The sequence below is a fragment of the Notamacropus eugenii genome, chromosome 2, assembly GCF_028372415.1.
Source record: "Notamacropus eugenii isolate mMacEug1 chromosome 2, mMacEug1.pri_v2, whole genome shotgun sequence".
In the NCBI taxonomy this organism is placed as follows: Eukaryota; Metazoa; Chordata; class Mammalia; order Diprotodontia; family Macropodidae; genus Notamacropus; species Notamacropus eugenii.
In genome coordinates, this window is record NC_092873.1 from 539,202,205 (window position 1) to 539,223,257 (window position 21,053).

Genomic DNA, 21,053 nt, shown 5'->3' on the forward strand with positions numbered 1-21,053 from the left:
AAGGCTCTGAGGCAGCCACTCTCAGACGTTTTGGGCTAGGGACCCCTTTACACTTTTAAGAACCCTTCCTCCCCAAAGAGCTTCTGCTTATGTGGGTGATGTCTATCGACGTTTATTGTCTTAGAAATTAAAACAGAAGTTTACATGTTATTAGTTCATTTAAAATGACACTAAAAATCCCATGAAATGTTAACATAACATTTGAGTGTGTATATGTGTATGTGTGTGTGTGTGTGTGTGTGTGTGTGTGTGAGAGAGAGAGAGAGAGAGAGAGAGAGAGAGAGAGAGAGAGAGAGAGAGAGAGAGAAAGACAGAGACAGAGACAGAGATAGAGACAGAGACACAGAGACACACACGCGGAGAATAATTGCATTTTCCAAAACAAAACGGCGTTGAGACAGTGGCATTGTTCTCTGGATTTGTCAATCTCTAACCCTTTCTGGTGTCAGAGGGAGGACCCAGACCTTTTCGGGGCTGCTTCTGGTCCCATCCCTGGCGATGGGTCATTTTGGCCAAGATCCTACCTCAGGGAGGAGAGTTTTAAGAGATGAGTAACATCTGAGGATCATCTTGTGAAAACAATTCTGAGTCCAATCTTTTGAAAGGGACACCAGGGCCATACCCAGTGTCTGTGAGCAGGGCTGCCCTGGGGCACTGGGGGACCAGGATTGCAAGGTGGCTGTTTCCTGTTCCTCCCTGATGCCTCTCGCCTTTTCCTTAGAGGTTCTAGCTACGCTGTACGTAATAACTAGCGGACTGCGGCAAACTGAGGCGCCAGCGGCTCTTAGGGGTTCTGATTTCTATGGTTGGGAGAGCAGAAGACCAGAGAGAGGCAGCTGCTGGTGAGGTCATTAGCATCCCGGGCCTGGAGTCAGGAATACCTGAGTTCACTTTCTGTCTCAGATATTTGCTTAGCTGTGTGATGGTGGGCAAGTCACTTTACCTCCGAGCCTCAACTAGCTTGTTCCTCCAGTCTCCTCTCCTTCAGGCTAAGCACCCTCAGGGTCTGCCTGCAAACAGTCCCTGGATGGATGGCATCATCCCCAGGCCGCTCCTTCCCCCTTCTACAGCTTTGGGTTTGGGAGTCTGAATCTCCCCCTTTTCTCCCGGCTAGAAGTGATAGCTCTTTCCCAATACTGATCAGTAAGAAAGGGTTCACCCGCTCTGTTTTCCTGACCTAGCCAGCCCCTCCCTGCCCCTTTGGGAGCCCGATGGCACCCCTCCCCTCAACTCCCAGACCCTTGCCAGCTTGGGTTTTGAACTAGTCCAGACTCTTGCTTGGCTTTTATCCTCCTGGGGCACAGAGCCAACCTCCCTGTCCCCACCCTTCCCCCCATCAGGGACCTGAACCACCATGCCCAGTTCCAGTTGCTTTTACAATGTCCACATTTGGGGTGACTTTCTTGAGAAATCTTTTTGAGTAAGCTTTTCCTGCTTTTAACCTTCTTGTACAGATCGGGAAATTCCTCATTGTGTTTAACCTCATTCTAAGGTTGGGAGCCCCTCAAGCTGCTTGGAAAGCTGAATCAACTCATTATTTGAGAAATGTGTTTCCTCCCCCACCCTAACCATGCTTTGTACTAGAAACCAGGATATTTTTCTGGTAGTTTTTAGGTGTTTACGAGTCAAAGAACTGATGAAATCAGTAAGAATTGTGGAGGGTGGTGGAAAGTGGGGTTCAAAGTAAGAGGAAGGGAACTTTTCAGAAGGCTGTTGGGAGGGTCAAAACAGGGGAGTCTTCTGGGGCAAGGGTGCTGCCAACCTGTACCTAATGTGTGTGTGTGTGTGTGTGTGTGTGTGTGTGTGTGTGTGTGTGTGTGCGTGTGCATGTTCCCTCCTTTGACCAGCTCAGAGGAGAGTGAGGTCCTAGGCTTTCTGTCCATGTTTGTATGAATTTCTGCTTTCACACTCAGTTAGGTCAGACCCTTTTGTCCATCATTCCTCACTGCCCCCTCACTGTATTCCTCTTACCTGCTGTTTCCATTCTTCGTCTTGGGCATCAGTGTGCCAAAAGAGGACTACCGTGTCATTCTGAGTGACTTTAATGCTAGAGTAGGCTCAGACTACCAGATTTGCCAGGGAGTCCTAGGGAGGAATGGAGTTAGAAACAGCAACAGCGATGGTCATTTACTGCTGAAGACTTGTGCATCATATGACCTTCTCATCACCAACACTGCTTTCCATTTACCTAAATGCAATAAAACTTCATGGATGCACCCTTGCAGCAAACATTGGCACCTAATACACTATGTGATTGTAAGGAGAAGAGACAGACAAGATGGGAGAGTGACAAAGGCAATATGTAGTGCAGAGTGCTGCACTGATCACAGACTTATCCTTTCCAAGCTAAATACTTGCATTCATCAAAAGTGCCAGCCCTGAGGCAAAATGACTGCCAGAAGAATTAATGTCAACAAATTAGAGCTCTGAGGGTGAACAATTTGTTGCTAAGTTAGAGGGAAAGTTGAGACAACACAAAGTTGGCAACAGTGGAGCAGAAAGAAGTGGGCAGCTTTCAGATTACAACACTATATTTGCTCATCTGGGTCAGAACACTTGCAAACACCAAAACTGGTTTGATGAAAATGATGGGGAAATTCAGAAGCTGCTAAATGAAAAATGACAACTCCACAGGATAGTTCATCCACCTCAAAGAAGGCAGCATTTAATTCCATCAAAAGTGAAGTACAAGCAAAGCTTAGAGAGATGCAGGGTTCCTAGTTCAGTAAGAAGGCAGATGAAATTCAGATTTATGTTGAGAGTAACAATCCAAAGCACTTTTATGATTCCTTGAAAGCTATTTATGGACCAAAAACCTATGGTGCAACACAACTACTCAGTGATGATGGAGCCACATTGATTAGTAATAAGGACATGATCCTAGAGAGATTAGCTGAACATTTCCATAGTGTTCTCAACAGACCATCATCAATCAATGCTGAGGCCATTGATGTTTACCTCAGGTTGAAGTCAATCCCTCCTTAGCTGAACTTCCAACTGAAGAAGAGGTTTTAAGGGCCATTAGGCTCCTTTCTTGTGGCAAAGCAGCTCGTGCTGATTCTATTCCAGGTGAGATTTACAAGGTAGGGGGACCATTGCTCATACAAAAGTTGACTGAAATTTTCCAGGTTATATGGAAAGAGGAGGTTATCCCCCAGGAGTTCAAGGATGTCTCCATTTTCCATCTCTATAAAGGCAAAGGGAATAGATTGTCCTGTGACAATCACAGGGGGGTCTCTCTCTTAGTCACTGCTGGCAAAATTCTTGCTAGAGTCCTCCTTAATAGGCTATTCCTTCACCTGGAAGATAGTCATTATACCTGAGAGCCAGCCCTTCAGAAAAGGGCCAAGGAACAGTCAATATGGTATTTATTGTCAGACAACTCCAGGAGAAATGCCAGGAGTAGAACAGAGGTCTGTACACAACGTTTGTAGAACTGACCAAGGCCTTTGACACTGTTAGTCTTGAGGGTTTATGGAAAATTATGTTAAATTTGGTTGCCCAGAGAAGTTCATCAGTATTGTACATCAATTTCGTGATGACATATTTGCCTGGGTTCTGCATAGTAGACAATGCTCTCGTGCTTTTCCTGTCACCAATGGAGTCAAGCAGGGTTGTGTGCTTGCTCCTATGCTTTTTAATATGATGTTTTCACCCATGTTAACAAATGCTTTCAACGAGGATGAATATAGCATCAAGGTCAACTACTGTACTGGTGGTAAGTTGTTCAATTTGAAAAGACCAAAGTGGAGGGAGTGTTGGTGTATAATTTTCTGTTTCAAGATGATTGTGCACTCAATGCAGCCTCTGAAGTTGAGATGCAACAAAGTATGGATCCATTCTGTGCTTCATGTGCTACTTTTGGTCTAATAATTAATACCAAGAAAACTCAGATGCTCCATCAGCCACTACCACATCATCCATATGTAGAACCATCGATTACAACAAATGGAGAAGTTTTGAATGGTGTGGATAAGTTCACTTACCTTGGTAATGTGCTTTCCAGGCATGTACACATCGACAATAAGGTTGATGCATGCATTTCCAGAGCTAGTTCAGTGTTTGGGAGGCTCCAAAAGAAAGTTTGGGAGAGAAGAAATATTAGACTTACTACCAAACTGAAGATCTACAGAGCCCATTGTGCTGACCTCATTGCTGTATGCCTGTGAAACATGGACAGTCTACCAGCACCATGCCAGAAAACTGAATTGTTTCCATTCGAACTGTCTTAGGAAGATTCTGAGGATCACCTGGCAGGATAAGGTATCAGACGCTGAAGTCCTGGCTTGAGCTGAACTGCCAGCTACTCAAACTATGCTTCAGAAAGCGCAACTCTGATGGGCTGGCCATGTTGTTTGAATGCCAAATGTACGCTTGCCAAAAAGACTGTTTTATGGAGAATTCACATGGGGCAGGCGATTACATGGTGGCCAGAAGAAGTCATACAAGGACATTCTGAAGGTCTCTCTCAAGAACTTTGGATTTGACTGTGCAACATGGGAGACACTGGCACAGGACCGCCCAGCATGGCATGCCCACATAAGAAAAGGTGCTGTGCAGAATTGAGACAGCACAAAGTAAACACAGGATGCACAAATTTGAGATATCCACCCCAAATATTCACACTGACTGTCTGTGCCCAACCTGTGGTACAGCATGCCGAGCTCATGTTGGTCTGATCAGCCCCAGTTGGACTCACTGACACTTCACTTGAACATAGTGATGTCGTTCTGGTCCTCTTCCAGAACAAAGAGGTGAGACCCTTTTGTCCATCCTTCCTCCCTGCCACCTCACTGTATTCCCCTTACCTGCTGTTTCCATTCTTCTTTTAAGGTCATCAAAACGTAACAGAATTGCTCCCAGGCTCTCTGTCTAATTGCCTCTGTGACTCTTGATGGTAGAGCTCTGGGGCATAATCTCCCCATATTAAAATGTCCTCAGTCTTCATTGTTTAGTCCCATATGATCAATCATTTGCTTATGTTGATCTTTTTGGCGTTTCTCTTAACTCTTGTGTTTGGATTTAAGAGTTTTTCTGCAACTGTGGGCTTTTCATCAGGGATGTTTGGAAGTTCTCTGTTCATTAAAGGCCCATTTCCCCCTGGAGCATTACATTCAGTTTTGCTGGGTAGGTTATCCTTGGCTGTGATCCCATATCAAGGTGCCCTGTAGGCTGAATCGGAGACCTCTTCTAGCCTCTCCTCTGCCCTAGAAAACACTTTCCAGGCTAGACCCCACCCCCACTGAATGCAGACCTCTTTGCCTGTCTCATGTGGTTCTGGGGAACTTGGTTGTCCTTCTTCCTGCAGTTCCACCATTTTGGCTCTGCTTTGGCACTTCCTGCTTGGAAGGAGCTTCCGTTCTAACTGGAGTTTACATTCTAGTCTAGCTCAGATTCTCAGTAATGTACTAGAGTGTAGACTCCTTGAAGCAGTAGTTTTTGTTTTTCACTTCTTGTCTTTGTCATCACCCCCCCCCCCCAACTATGCCTAACACAATGTCTTTACACTTAGAAATGACATTTATTCAACATTTTAAGATTAGTTTTAAAAAATGTCAGTACTTAACAAGTATCGAATTGAATAATACATTTGTCTTAAGATTTAGACCTTTGCTCTTTGATGTAATTTCGGATGAGATCACCAGCTGTTATCTTTCTCTAGGGCTCTACAACGTTTATGGTCCAACATTGCAGGTGCTCCCTCTGCCAGCTTGGATTGTGTACACCATTATAGGCTGCCCTTTTGAGTTTCTAGGGACAAAACCATTTCACCTTGTGTAGAGAGCCTTCAGAAAGCTACTCTCAGAATTCAGTGGGGCAGGCTTGTTCTCCAAGCTTGGCAATACCCCATTCCTCAGGTGACTCATAGACCAAGACTTCCTAACTCAGTAGAATCAGCACTGGCTTGTCTTTCTTTGGAGAAGCCTTCAAAAAGATGGACTTAAGTGAAGCTACTGTTTTCTTTATCATGTTTCTCTTATTACCACCTTTCTTCTGTAGGAAAGAGCACTGCAAATTCCTTGAAGGGATTGGAAAGAGATTTTTTATTTAATAGAGGACAATCCTTCTCACTGCTACTTTCCAATCCCTTTTCACTAGTCCACATCCCTCTGTATCCCACACTGATTTCTATGCCCACCTAAAGCTAGCAAGATCCTTAACCAATGCCAAACATTATTGTTTGAATTGGAGAATCTGCAGGTTAATTTCCTTGACCCAAACAGAAGACAGCAAATGGCATGAAGCAAGGCTCCACATTGGAAAGAGGCCTCTCTCCCTCCATGGACCCATCAGAGAAGGAGTCAAACCAAGAAGGAGCCAGCTAGGGCCCCTCGAAGGCACCCTTGCTTCTCTTGCCCCAAGGAGGCTGCCACCTGCCATTGGTTAGCAGACTCTGCATTGATGCTCTGAGTCTATGAGGTATTCATGCCTCTCCTGGAAGCAGGCTGCCCAGTCCAGCCTTCTCCACGCCAGCTGAAGGGCGCACTCACCCCAAAGTTCTCTCTTTTGGCTCTTCTCGTCTCCGCCAAACAGAAGAGCAGCCCTTCAAAGAGCAGAAAATGTCCACGGGGCTCCCCAGACTCTCCTTTTCTTCACTCTGTCTCATGTGGCATCATCTCATTGCTGTCCTCTGGTCAGTCTGGCAGGCAATAGTTAACAAGCTTTCAGTAAGCAGGCATGCCATGTGCTCAGCAGAGCAAAGGGAAATCCTTTCCCTCAGGGAGATTGAACTCTAAAGGAGAAGACCCTGCGTACATAACCAGGAAGGAAAAGATCCAGACAGCACCGCTAGAGGGGAATCTCAGAGGGAAAGGGGAAGGTGTGAGCAGCTGGGTGAGAGGGGACTGGAAAGCTCCTTCTTTCCCTCCCTCCCTCTCTCCTTTCCTTCCTTCCTTCCTTCCTTCCTTCCTTCCTTCCTTCCTTCCTTCCTTCCTTCCTTCCTTCCTTCCTTCCTGCCTGCCTACCTTTCATCTGGGCTAGTTGACCTCTGAAGTCCATTTTAACTCCAGATCCTCTGATTTATTATTGCCAACCTCATTCAGGCCCTCATTGCCTCACACTGATCATACTATGAAAGTCTTTGGAAGGATTTCCCCATCTCCTTACTCCCCTCTTTTCAATATATACTGTGGAGGCATCTTAGAAGGATAATACTTTGATCCTTCCCTTGTTCGTGAAGCAATAGTTTCCCGTTGCCTGCTAAATTGAAGTCTTAACTTGACATTCAAAACAGTTCACAATTTAGAGAAACGAGTCCTAATCATGGTGGCTGTCCATCAATACAATGAGCTCTCTTTGGGCATAATGAGCTCCATCACTAGAGGTCTTTGAGTAGAGAGAGGCTGATTGGCCTCTGCAAGGGATACTTTAGAGAAGATTGTGCTTTGGGTAAGAGTGGGACTAGGTAACTTCTGAAATCTCCTAACTCTGTGATGTTTCAGGTCTTTTCTTGTTTCTTATAATCATAATACAAGACTTCCATCCTCAAGGAGTAACTATATCATGACAGAAATGTTGGCTCTTTTCTCTGGCCTACCCATCTGGAGGATACTCTGCTTCGACCCTTCCCTCACCAAAACCAAGCAAACAAAAAAAAAATCTTCCTAATGTTGTCTAGACTAGGGATTCTTTTTTTTTTTAAATAATATTTTATTTCCCCCGAATCACATGTAAAGCAATTTTTAATATTTGCGTTTTTAAATTAAATACCTATGTGCAATGTGTTGGGGATGATGAGAAAGGAATGAAAACTCCTCCTCTAGTTAAATAGGCTTTTCTAAGAATTTCAGTGTTCAAGAGATAGAATATAATGTTATAATTATGTTATATAGTATAAAATATGCTAGATGATATACATACACATGTATACGCATGTCTATCTACATGCACACACATATAAACACTATATGTATATATATGAACATTTACATGTGAATATATATGCATGCATACACACCTGTGAGTGGGTATCCAGGTTGTAGAAAGTAATCTCTTTCAGGGCAGGAGCAAATGTTCATTTTTGATTTTGATTTCCATTAGTGGCTACTTAGCAAGAGCCAAGTGAATTGACTGGACTGATTCTTACTGTATTTTGCATCTTATTTTGGTTTTTTACTGTGGTGATGGTGGTACTCTCTGTCCCTTTGATTGTAAGTGGGTGATGCTGTGTCACCTGGCCTCATTTCTAGGAATGCATGGACAGGAAGAGGCCACTGATGCCCAGACTTTGGGGACAACCTTTTGCTGCCCCCCCCCCCCCAAGCTGGGGAATCTTTTGCCTTTTCCTAATGGAGGTTAGAATGTTTCTCTTTTTCCCTCCATACAGATCTTGTACTGTACTTTAAGCACTCCCAAGATTGACATGGAAAGACTCTTAGGAGCACAGATCGGGCTGGAAGATTTAATATTTGCCCATGTGAAAGGAACTCAAAAAGAAGTGAATGTGCATAAATCGGAGGATGCCCTGGGTCTCACCATCACAGACAATGGCGCTGGCTATGCTTTTATAAAGGTAAGCTTTAGCTGATTCATTTTCCCATGAATGTGTAGCTATTGGAGCCAGTGGCCCTTAGAATCTGCTCATGGCCAGCCTCCTTAGAGAACCTGCCCAGAGCTCCTTCCATTGCTCCCAAAGAATTTTGTCCAATTCACAGTCTTTTTCCTGGGAGTGTAGAGTGGACACGACATGGTGTGGGGAAACCTGCTCCACACAGGGAGCTTACTCAGCTCCACTCCTGACTTCACAGGTGTACGGGAGCTGGGGACTGCTCCTTCTCCACACTGCCTTCTTGGTTTCTTTTAAATCTCTTTAAACAATCTTTTCCACTATGAGGGAAATTTAACGCAAAGCCCTTGAATTTGTTTTTAAAAATACCCTGAAAAGTGTATTTTGATATATTTGATGTCCTATATCATATCTCCACCATGTTGACCCTCCCCCTTGCCTTTTGTGAATTTTTTGAGAAAGTGGAAACTTTCATTCTGGGGTCAGGCCCAGGCTGGCCATGCTTCATTCCCCTCCTGGCTGGGCTTCTAACCTTCTGCACTTTGCTATCAGGCCCCCATGTGGGAGTCTTCCCTTTCAGCTCCATTTTGTGTGTTGTCTTCCTCCATTAGAGTGTAAGATCCTAGAGGGCAGGGGACCATCTTTCCATTTGTACTTATATCGGCCCCTCCCCCCCCTTACCTCTGGTGTGAGGCTTGCCCGGACCTTTTCAGGACTGCTTGTCCTCCTTTAGTGTTTATCTTTCACCCAACTCTCACCTGTGTCTCCAAGAAGCTGGAGCCACCCCATAAAACCATCTTGGTGGCTGGGCTAAACCAGGTTGAGGGTAACCGATGGATGGGCCTCCAACCCACTGGTGAGTTAGAGAGATATTTTCCCCAAGCATATGAAAACTTTCCCTAGCAGAGTGAGGGCCAATAGGACCAATTTGTTTGGTGGCCACGAAGGTGGCTGAAGCAGGTGCTGTGGAGCACCTAGAGCTGAACAAGACATGGACGATGCCAAAGTCATCCACTGTGTTCTGAGCCTTTGCCAGTTGTCTTGACTTTTATTTTGCCACTGGACTTCAATGACTCTGAGAGACAGTGAGGCTGATGACTTTGTGGAACTCTGCCCCACTTAAATCCAATTCACATTCTAGTCAAGACAATCCCTTGATGTTATAGGTCCTCTTCAAAACTGAAGGACAAACAATTTCTGACCCTAGTACTTGTACAGTGCCTGGCATACAGCAAGCGTTTAATAATGCTTGTTGTGTTGCCTAGCCTTCTACACATTGGAAAACATTACCGGAAGAGGAGTGTCCAAAGGCAATGCCACACTGCCTAAGGTGCAGGGACACACAGATGGTCAAAAAGCCCTGAATTACATGGTTCTCTAATGGAAACACAGAGTAGGGAGGCCTGAAGGTAAGAGCGAGAACTTTGTCAGTAATGAATACGAAAGCCCCAGCTTTTTTCTTCAGTAATTTAGACTGATTGGAAGAGAAAGTCTTTATTCTGAAGTCTGAATACAGGGAGCTGCTCAGGTGCACTATGACAGAGTTTACCCTCCATTTCATCAGCATTTTTCCCACACCAGTATTGTGACAGGCTGTGTCACGTGGCTTTAGGTGGCAAGACAAAGCTATCATCCTCCTGGGTGATCAAACCTGTACATAGATTTAATTCAACAGAGATTTCTTAATTGCCTAGCTCGTGTTGGGTGTGAGTGGAGACTAAAGTGAAAGCCTTGGCCTCTGGGGCTTATAGTATGGATGGGTGGAGGGAGGATGCACAACACCCTGCCCGTAATAAGTAAATAAACGGTTATTTTCAACAAGTAGGTCAATAACTAGGGTGATCAGGAAGCTAACTTGAGGAGGGGGAGATCCCTGACACTAATTGGGGAGATCAGAAAAGCTTTGAGCAGGAGGGAAGGCAGGCATGGAGGAGTGACTCCAGGCAAAGAGCTGGAGGCCAGACACCCCTTGTTTGGTGTGAATCCAGCCAGACTGAAGGGCTTTAAAGGCCAAGTCCAGAAGCTGGTGTGGAGAGGCCCCATAGTCATAGCCCTGCCAGAGGGATGACTCGGTCAGAAGTCCTGAGGGTTGATGGAATGGAAAATCCTTGTGGTGGGAAAGTCATGCAGGATTATCTCTGGGAATTCAGGCCATGAGGCGGAGACTGCGCTATCTGTCTCTGCAGTGTCACCAGCCCAGAGGCCTCTCTGATGGGGGGCATGAAACTGGACAAACTTTCATGGGCTGCAGAGCTGTTGGTGTCCACAGCAGGGCCTCGTGCTTGATCTCTTGGGGTGCACCTAGCACCTTGGGTGCCCATTTCCCAGTACTAGGCACCATCCCTTTGTGGATTTAAAGGGTCGTTGTGAGAGTGCGAGAGACTGGAGCCAAAAGTTCAGCAGCTTGGGGCAGAGTTGGAAAGGAAATAAGAATGGAAGATTATGGGGTTTTACAAACTTAAAATTGGTAGGGAGGTTTTTCTATAACACAGGGGCAAGACTGCTGGGTTCGGCCTTAGGAAGGTCTAAGGTTCATTCTTGCTTCTGACACTGTCCAGTTATGGCAGCCTAGGGAAAATGACTTAACTTTCTGTGCCTCGGGGGATTGATTCTCCAAGCTTTAGGGATGTTCGATCTTTATTGGTGGAGGGCACTGGGCACCAAGAGTTTACCTGGAGGATGAAATCGTGGATCCTTTGTCTACAAAGTTGTATTCGGGACCTGGAAGTGGGAGGAGAAAGAAATAAAAGATGAACCCCTGATTAACTAGGATGTGCTTGTTCAGGGCAGGAGGGAGATGTTGTGGAAGGGGACCAGGGATGGGGGGTGGGGTGGGGGAGACTGCCTGGCTTGCATCCTTCCTACCCTAACAAAGGGCATGTACGATGCGCCTGGTTCTGATGCAACTTCAGGAGGCACAGAGAGAAAACCACTCAAACCCCAGGGTGGGGAATTGGGGAAAGAGAAGGGAATAAGCGATGTTTCTAGAGGTCCTACCATGTGCCAGACACTCTGCGGAGCGCTGATTGAGGAGAAAGACACTTTAATTCGTTTTTCACTTCTTTAAAAAGATATTAGGTGCTTAATTACAATTTTGTCATTAGGCATCAGTGGAAGCAACTGAATGTGCTGGTAATGATTTACATGTAAATGAAAGAAAGTGTCCTAACCCTTCTCAGGGTTTCCGGCCAGGTGGGTCCTGCTCATTCCCCTTCTCTCTTCCGGTCATGTTGTTCTCAGACGGCTTTCATTTTTCTGGTTCTGTGCTGCAAACTTGGTCTTATTTCATCCAGAGGTTTGCAGGTTTGGGGTGTTCTTTATCCTTGTTAGTTTTAATTGTGACGTAGGCGTTCCACCGTCAGAACATATTTATTTGTCCTCTTTGCTTGGACATTTAGAGTCTGGATTTTGTTCTTAGCTTATTACTATCACATAGATATGAAAATCTTTGGTGCAGTGGAAATAAGTGACCTAGAAGCAGAGGACTCTGATGCTTACTTATCTGTATGAAGGTGGAAAAGACACTTAAACTGCCAGAGTCTCAGTTTCCCCTCCTGTTAAAAGAGTAGGTTGCATGAAACAATATCTGAAGTCCCTTCAAGCTCCAAATCTCTGATTTTTTAAACAGATAGGAGTTTTATTTTTCTTTTTGAAGAAGGGGGTTTGTTTCTGATAACATTTTCAAGATATTTTCCCAACAATGGCCATTTGGGGTTCAAAGCTATGATTATTTTCTCTCTGATTACTGCATACTTCCAGATTGCTAGCCCAAAAAATATTCACTAGGGATGCTTGAACTGAGGTCTGTGAAATCTTCAAACACATATAATTTGCGATCTGAATTGCGACAGACTGGATTTGCTTTGTAATTCCTTTGTATTCTGTCATTTTTTTGTATTTGTTTACAAACATGATTCTGAGAAAGGGTCCACAGGCATCATCAGACTGTCCAAGGGGGCCAAGACACAGGCAAGGTGAAGAATCTGCTGTACCAGATGAGGCAGCAGCCACTTTTAAATGAAAAATCAGAATAAGGTCTGACAGCATCAGTCCTTTTTGGAAAGGGAAAGGAAGTGTGCATGTTTTTCTTCTTCATTAAGTGGGGAACTATTTTATAAATAGGCATTAACCTCATTCTTTTCAGTGTCCTGCTTCTATCTATAGACATTTTAAAGATGTTATGGTACTCTGTTGTAATAGGGCTAGAATGTCACATAGCCCCCTGCTCTTTCATTCAGACGACAGATCCATTTAAATAATTTTTTTGGGAGCTAATCATAGCCTGAGTCAGAGGCCATAAGGAGGAGGGGTCTTCCCACTTTATTCTTTCTCCTTCTCCTCCTTCTCTCCCTCTCTCCCCACTTTTCCCCTTGTACCTAAGCACATCTTTTTATCCTACTCTCCCCCCTCAGCTTCTGCCCCCCTCCTCCCCCTCCTTGTCTTCAGAGATGAATTCAGGGCCTGCCGTATTTCTTAAGTCCTTATAAGGCCATTCTGTGGGAAAAGCCCTGCTCTAGAGACAGAGAACCTGGGTTCAAATCCTACTTTGGGTCCTCCCCACCAGTAGACCTTTGTCAAGATACTATACCCCCCTCCATGGACTCAATACTCTGAATGGGTTGGTTTCCCCAGTTTAGACATCTTCCTGGTGATCCCTTTTAGTTTTTCGCCTGTGGTCTAGCATGACAGTAGTTTTCTGAAATTCTAGTCAATAGTCACTGGGCTCCACCATCCTCAATTTGCCCTATTAGAGTATAACCTTGAGGACAAAGACTATCCATTCTCACCTGTACTTTATGAACGTCTGGCCAGATCCCAGCTGTTTGTTACTAGGAGGAAGTGCACCCTTTACACAGAAAGTCATCTGGGCCTTGGAGAGCTGATGTTTCTGTGTTGTCACTGCTAAGCCTCTATTGGCCTTTAGAACCTTCATAACCCAGTCCCTTCTTATCTTTCCAGTCCTTTTATATACATCTCCGTGTTCCCACCCATATACTTAGCCATCTGGTAACACTGGCCTGGCCTCCTGGTTCCTCCCACTTTCCTGATTCCTCCAAGCCTGGAACTCTCCTTGTCCTGCCTCCTCTGGAATCCTTCAAGTCCCAGCTGAAATCCCACCATCTATAAGAAGACTTTCCCAGTCCTCCCTTTTAGATGACCTCCAATTTTTCCTGCATCTGTTTTTCATGTACAAGTTGTCTGTCCATTATCCATCCTGTTAGATTGGCAGCTACTTGAGGGCAGGACCTTTTTTTTTGGCCTTTGTATCCCCAGTTCTTAGCACCCAGTGCCAAGCTCACAGTAGGCTCTTGACAAATGCTTGCTGACTTGGCTTGCTATTCTCTTTTCCCGTATTAGTATTGTGAGGTAATGGAAGGAGCCCTGTCTGAGGGGGCATGACTCTCCCATTCAGGAAAAAAGTTAGCCCAAATTGACTGTCAACTGGCAGCGGGTGACATAGTGTCCAGGCTTTGTTCAGATTTTCCACCTTCCATTCTAAACCATCGACTCTCTTCCTGGTCTATTTGAATTCTTCTTTAAGACCTCCACTTTCCCTTTTTATCTTTTCCTTTAACTTATTTAATCCATCCAACTTTTCCCTTTCTCCAGTGGTTGCTGAGATGACTCCTTTCACTTGACTAAGGACACACTAGTGCTCAGAAAAGTGATCATTAATTAGGTAAATTGCTGTGCTCGAAGGAATCCAAAGAATGCCCTGGGGAAGATTAAAGTTGGTTTTTTTCCAGTCCTTTTCATGCTAAACAGGTTGTGAAGATTATGTCTGACTGGGACAAGGTTGTCTTTAGAGACCTTTCTATTCCCAGCATTCATTTTTCCTTTTGTCCCTGGAGTCTTTCCATTGATTGGATTTCTTTGGGTTTTCTATGGGCAGTTAAGGAGGAGTCATTCCAATTTTTCCGTTGTTCCCAGAACAGCTGCTGTGGCTTCCCAGTGAAGGGTCCACCCTGGCAGGTCGTGTCTAGAGGGTGAGAGAGCTCAGGTTTCCTTTCCTTGATTCTGACCTCCTGGAGGGTGATAGAATGAGCTCCGTCTGAGCGGACATGATCAGGTTACTTTCATGAAAGAAGTTAATTAACTCTCAGCCATGTTAGAATGCAACAAACTCGTATTTCATAAGATTTTCTAGCTTATGGAGAAGGCGAAGGGGAAGCCCAGACTGATTTTGGTATTTAATGAACAAAGTAAAGAATGAAAAAAGAGCCGCCTGGATATCTTTCAACAAAGATTTTTTTTTTTTTAAAATCACAAAATACTGTTACAGAGATTACTAGTAGCATTTGTTGGTAGTGTGAAACCAACTTTTCCAATCTAATTTGGTCCAACAAGAAATTATTTAGTGAGTAATGTGTTCCGGGGGCTGGAGGTTGATTGATTGCTCTGGAGGGGAGGGTAGGAATAGGGAGGAGGAACAGATCACACTGACATGGAAACAAATGAGTGTATACCTGACTATTGCTTTTCATAAGTCATTAAGATCTTTTATTTTTATATCATGGTAAACTCTTCTTCCCTCTACAAGGACCCTCCCCTTGTAACATGACAAAGAGTTAAGCAAAATAACTAGCACCATCACTGGGACTGACGATGCATGCCACACTCTGCCCTCTAGTCCTCCACCTCTCTGCTAAGAGCTTGGAAGGCGTGTTTCGTTATCTGGGAGCAGCCAGGTGTCTATGTCTTTGGAGGGTTATTGTAGTCACTGAGGGCCCAGACTGTTCTTCTGGGATCACTTAGTCTCAATTCATACGTATCTTCCCTGTTTCTCCTTGTTCTTTTCACTCCTCCTTGCTAGGGGAAAGAGGTAAAGCCATATGGCTTCTGTGGATCTTGGGATCTGGAAGGAAACTTAGAAGGCAGAGCAGTAACCAGGGATTGGAACTCAGGTCCTTGGACTCATTCCATTGCTCTGTGGAATTATGAGATATGAAGCTTGGCAAGTAGAGACACACTTGGGCTTTTCCCCTAATTTTCCTCCTCTAAATACCTTCCTGAATCCTACTTTAGCAATTCACTATGGCAAGAAGGGGTTGCAGGGGTTGGGGGGCACCCTGGCTGGAAGTACTTTAAGATATGGGCCTGGGGACAGACTGATGCCTCAGCTGACCAGCTTTGTTTATGGTCTTTGTGTTTCATCACCAGTAAGGCTGGCTGCCTGGGGAGGAATTCTTTTACCTGTAACCACTCTGAAAAGTTATAATGGTGTGGAGGAGTTAGGCAGCTCAGTAGGATGACCCAATGGATGTGGGAGGAGGAAGACTTGAGCTCAGATCTGGTCTCAGATATTTCCTGTGTGACCCTGGGCAAGTCACTTGTCTGCCTCAAAATTCTCTATGTGTAAAATGGGGTTAACAATAACTCTTACCTCCCAGAATTGTTGTGAGGATTAAAAGAGATAATACGTGTAAAACTCTTTGCAAATCTTAAAGAGCCATATAAACATCAGCTGTACACCCAGAGATGTACTGGAACCAGATGTACCAGCTCACTAAAGCTGATTGTTAAAATTTCAGTGTGTGCATTTATACTTTGGAAATCAGCAAACACTGGTTTGATATAGAATTTTATAGATTTTTCTACACTTAAATTGATGGAGAAATGGTGGTAATGCAGAATAACTTGAAAGTGTGTTGTATGCACATTTTCGGTTGTTGCTGGCTTTTTTTTTTTTTTTGGAAAACCAGTAGTTAAACACTCATCAGCAATCCCCATCTCCCCCAACCCTCCCACCTGTGAAAGCAATGCCCACCTTGATGAAATCCCAGGTCCTTTGTGAGACTGAAGTGAGAAAGAAACCATCTGCAAGTTGAAATAGATTGAGTTTGACCAGGTGTTTCAGGGCTATAATTAATGCCTATGTTTTAGGCATCCCGGCACTGCTAGAACTTAGCCTGTTGCTCTAGGCATGACCCAGGATTCGAATTCTCAAGTTAAGGACATTCCTTCATTCTCCAGGCAAGCTAACATGCTTGGATCTGCCCCCTTTCAGATCAATGCTGCCGGCGATGTTTAGAATTCTTCTCAGAGGTACTGACTCATGGCGCTGGTGTCCAGAGCTAACGGGACCATGGAAAGAATCCTTTCAACGATACTTTTAAAAAATTAGAGCAGTCGCTTGAGAATGTTTGTTCCATGTTTAACGTGCTTTTCTCCAACAGAAAATTAAATATGGCAGCCTGATGGACTCGGTGAAGAACGTCTGCGTGGGGGATCACATCGAAGAAATCAACGGACAAAACATCGTTGGGTGGCGGCACTTCGACGTCGCGAAGATGCTTAGGGAGCTCCAGAAAGACCAGACGTTTTCGCTGAAGTTAATAGAGCCCAAGAAGGCTTTCGGTGAGTGTCTGCTTGAGTCGGTGCGTCTTTGCCAGGGCCGCGGCTGTGACCGGCCTCGGGTCCCGGCCCCCCACCCCCGCCCCCTCGACCAGCCTCGGCGCCTCTTCTGAGGAAGAGGATGGCTGGGGCCTGGGCCCGTCTCACCCTAACCCTGAGGCCTCAGGTCTTGCTGGAAAGCCTCAGGTCTGCTCCGAGTCCTTCTCGGGAGGCTGCAGCAGGCTCCTGGAGAACGGGCCGCCTTTTGGCGGGGCGACCCCCCAAGGGAGCCGGCAGCTCCTCTGTCTCCCAGCATGGCCGGCTGAATGCCCGGCTGCCCCCGACGGCGGCTGCTGCTCGGACTCGCCTCTGAGATTCCGCACAAGTGGCGACGGACATAGTTAGAAACAGCTCGGGTTTCAGACCCAGCGACTGCTTTTCGAAGGCCAGAAGGGAGAGCCTTCGTTGGGGGACGCCCCTCTGCCTGTTTTGGCTTCCGGCCTGGTCTTCAGCCCCCTCCACGCCCCAGGAGACCACCTCCCTTGGGTCTCAACATCCTGCACCATGTGGATCGCTGCCTCTGAGGGCCCCCTCTCGAGCCAACGGGACCCATTCCAAGGCTCAGTGACTCCTCGGGCTGCAGCCACACACCACCCCTATTCCGAGTCCACAAAGAATGTGCGTTGGTGACTTACAAGCAAGGAGGGGAGAGGGACTCTCCTGCCCTGGAGTGTGAGCCGTGGATTTGAGGAGAAAGCTAGATTGGAGGGGGTCAGATAGCGCAGTGGACAGAGTGCTGGACCTGGAGTCAGGAAGCCCTGAGTTAAAATCCTGCCCGCAGACATTGACTGGCTGGGTGGCTCTGCACAAGGCACCCTCAGTTTTCTCAGCTGTAAAATGGCAACAGTAATAACACCTGCCTCCTAGGGTTATGGTGAGAGTCAAATAGGATGGTTTTTTTAAAAGTGCCTGGCACATAGTAGGCACTCTAGAAATGTGAGCTATCATGATGAGAAATCACAGGACCTGAGTTCAAATCCTGGCTATGCCATGTGGAGCTTGGGTCACCTTGGGCTTTAAGTCTGTAATTCTGTGCTCTGAGGACACTCCTGGGACAGAATGTTCTGGGCTTGTGCCATGTCACAGACATGGCTGAAGAACACCTGTGCACACTGCTCTGTGTTGGCCCCAAATTGAGGAAGGCTTGGTCTGAAACATGTGGTGATGCCACCCCGAGATCACGTGTGTGCTCACAGATCACACATGATTAAAGTGGGCAGGAACCCTAGAATCCCCCTTGGCCAACCTGTCCCTGGGACCACGCAATAGGTGATCTTCTGGATAAAGGACTTGTATGTATGACATCATTCCAGAAATAGTATACCTGGTATCTGTACGTAGCACAATGTTCTATGTGTGGTACTTGCATGTGCATTACAGGGATGGTGCATGTGTGCAGTACAATGTTCCATGCATGGTACTTACATGTAGTACAGTTTCCCAGCATACATGCATGCAGTACAACACTCCAGGGACGATACTTGCATGTAGCACACTATTGCAGGGATAGTACATGTATGTAGTAAAATGTCCCAGGCATGGTACTTGCATGTAATGCAACTTTCCAGGTACATGCATGGACTATATGATGACATTGATGACAGATGCACTCAGCACACCATTCCAGGGATGGTACATGCTTGTAGTACAATGTTTTGGAGATGGTGTAACCTCTCTCCCCGCCCCATCCTGTACAAGAAATCCTTTGACTTGTCAAAGTCAAGTTCTTTGGCCTGGCCAGGCCTGGCCCCAGTTCCTAATCTTGGGCCTCTGGTGACATAGTCATTATAGGTCACATGCTTCCATCTCAGCTCTTCTGATATTAGGAGCTCAGATTCAGAGCTGGAAGGGAACTTACAGCTCCTCTGGTCTGATTCCTTCCCAGCCCCCATTTTTACAGATGAGAAAAGCATGCCAGAGGCAGGATTTGAACCCAGGTCATCTGATTCCCTTGTAACCTCTTTGCTTTCTAACAAACAGACAAAGCCCAAGCTGACATTTTCGCAGTGGTTTTAAGGTTTTTGAGACATCTTACATACGTTATCTGAGACAGACACTATGGATAGGAGGATGAAGAGATCTCATTTCAGAGAGGTCCAGTGATTTCCCCATGGTCACAGCCAGAACATGTCAGGACAGCATTGAACCCAGAGTTCTGGAAGGCCATACAGAGGGTACTGGTGGCAACTCCCATAACTCACTGATTGCAGGCAGATGCTGAAGACACTCTGATGCATTCTTAAGGGCGCTTTTCTTGGCACAACTCAGACTCCCAAGGGTCAAGGCATCTGACCTTTCCTTGCTGGACCTTGAGGCAGGATGGTGGCTCCTGTAAAGTCTGCTCTTGGGATGCCTTTGGTGGCCCCAGTTTGCCATCTTCTTTGTTGGGTTGACCTGTCCTCCCTCCTGGCCAGCCCCTTCTGCTCTGGGCCAGGAGATCTGGGCAGCTTGCCCAGCCCTTATCAGGCGGTGTCTGGAATGTTTCTTGAGAGGTGGTTTTAAGGATGGAGGTCATTTCCTTTCCCTCTTCTGCCTTTCCCAATGACCTCAGCGCTGTGAAATTGGCCTGTAAAACTGAGTGTTTTCCCAAGGCTATGGAAATCTGTTCACTCCTTTAAAGGACTAGATCTCTTCACATGGGTTTATTAACCCTTTGTGGGTTTTAATAGTGTAGAAGTTCCTGCCAAACCCTGAAGGTGGAAAAAACTGTTGACTTAGTTTGGTCAGTGATGAGGTTGGAAACCAGATTATAGAGAGTGAAGAAGAAAGTGAAAGGACAGGAGGTGGAGGCAAACCTCCAAGAGAGGTCAAATAAGAACTCAGGGCTTCCTGACTCCAGGCCCAGTGCTCTCTCTTCTGTGCTCCTTGCTGCCTTGGGGATGGTGATGGGACAAGGAGGTAAGAAGGGAAGAGATTCAGAGAGGGGAGGATGGCATGGAGTTTACAGAGTGGAAGTGGGGAAAAAAAGGAATGTGAAATCAGAGCAGGAAGATGGGTAAGGAAGGTCCTGGGGAGCAGAGGATGGGTTTGGGGGAGCATGGGATAGTGGGCAGTTTGGGTCATGGGATGGTAGGCAGTTTGAGTTAGCTGGAGGGTCACCAGAGTCTGTGACTAAGGAAGGGGAAAACTGTGGGGAGTGATAAGATCATGTTCCCGATGTGAGGTGGAGAGGCTGAGGAATTGGAGGGTTAGGGAGCTTTGAAGCTGGTCACCCAGGGGCAGAATTCCTTGAGAAAACACTGGAAAATCACCCGGGACTGGCATACAGCATCCGCCATGATCTGCATGGGTCAGAAATTGTAAGTGAGTGAACTACCAAGATGAGTTGCATGGACAAATGATTATGGTAACGAGAGTGTCTGGGAATGGCGATGGGTTAGTTCGATGGGAGGAGTAATGGGGATCCCCTCTCTGAGACTAACCACAGGATGCCACAGTGATGTTCTTAAAGATTGGGTCTGAGCGCATAACTCTTCTAATCAATAAATTCCAGTGATACCTTATTGATCCTATAATCCTACGTCCATCTTTATCTCAACCTTTTACTCTTGATTTTTTTTCTAAATTTGTTAATGCACACAATTATTGGCATTCTAGGACACTCTATACTTTATAAACATATATTGGGGGGAATCTGTGATCAATTTTTTAAACTAATAGATGTCATTTTCCCCCAATTTATTCTATGTATAGTTTGTTTGTGTACAGTTGTTTTCATGAGGTCTCCTCATTAGATGGGCAGCTCCTCCAGGGTGAGGGCTATCTTTTACCTTTCTTTGTAATCCCAGAGTTTAGTGCAGTGCATTTAGGGTTAGGGTTAGGGTTAGGGTTAGCTTAATCGATGCTTGTTGACTGACTGCATGATCAAAAAAGTTTTCCAGAACACTTAGAATCCCCATCACACCATGATCCATTATCCTTAATTGTTTCATGTTCACATCCATGGTTTCCAGCCTGAGCCTATGAGCCCTAGGTGGTAAAGATCCTTCTTCTCCTTGATCTGGGAAGCCCATTGTGCTTCTCAGAGTCTTAACAATGGATGGCATGCTGCACTTGAGTTCAGGAAGATCTGAGGTTAGCTGCCAGCAGGAAGGGCCAAGCTGACTGTTTGCAGACCGATCAGTGTTTGTAAATGTTTCATGGGCATCGTGGT

The 21,053-nt window shown here is 45.7% G+C and overlaps 1 protein-coding gene across 1 annotated transcript in view; it reads left to right on the plus strand.

Annotated features, from left to right (window-relative positions):
• GIPC2 (GIPC PDZ domain containing family member 2) overlaps positions 1-21,053 on the plus strand; it is a 60,985-nt gene that overhangs the window by 19,107 nt on the left and 20,825 nt on the right. Inside the window, exons 2-3 of the mRNA XM_072649929.1 lie at positions 8,327-8,512; positions 16,684-16,864. Of these exons, the coding sequence (XP_072506030.1) occupies positions 8,327-8,512; positions 16,684-16,864 (367 nt within the window). The remainder of the gene's footprint in view (positions 1-8,326; positions 8,513-16,683; positions 16,865-21,053) is intronic.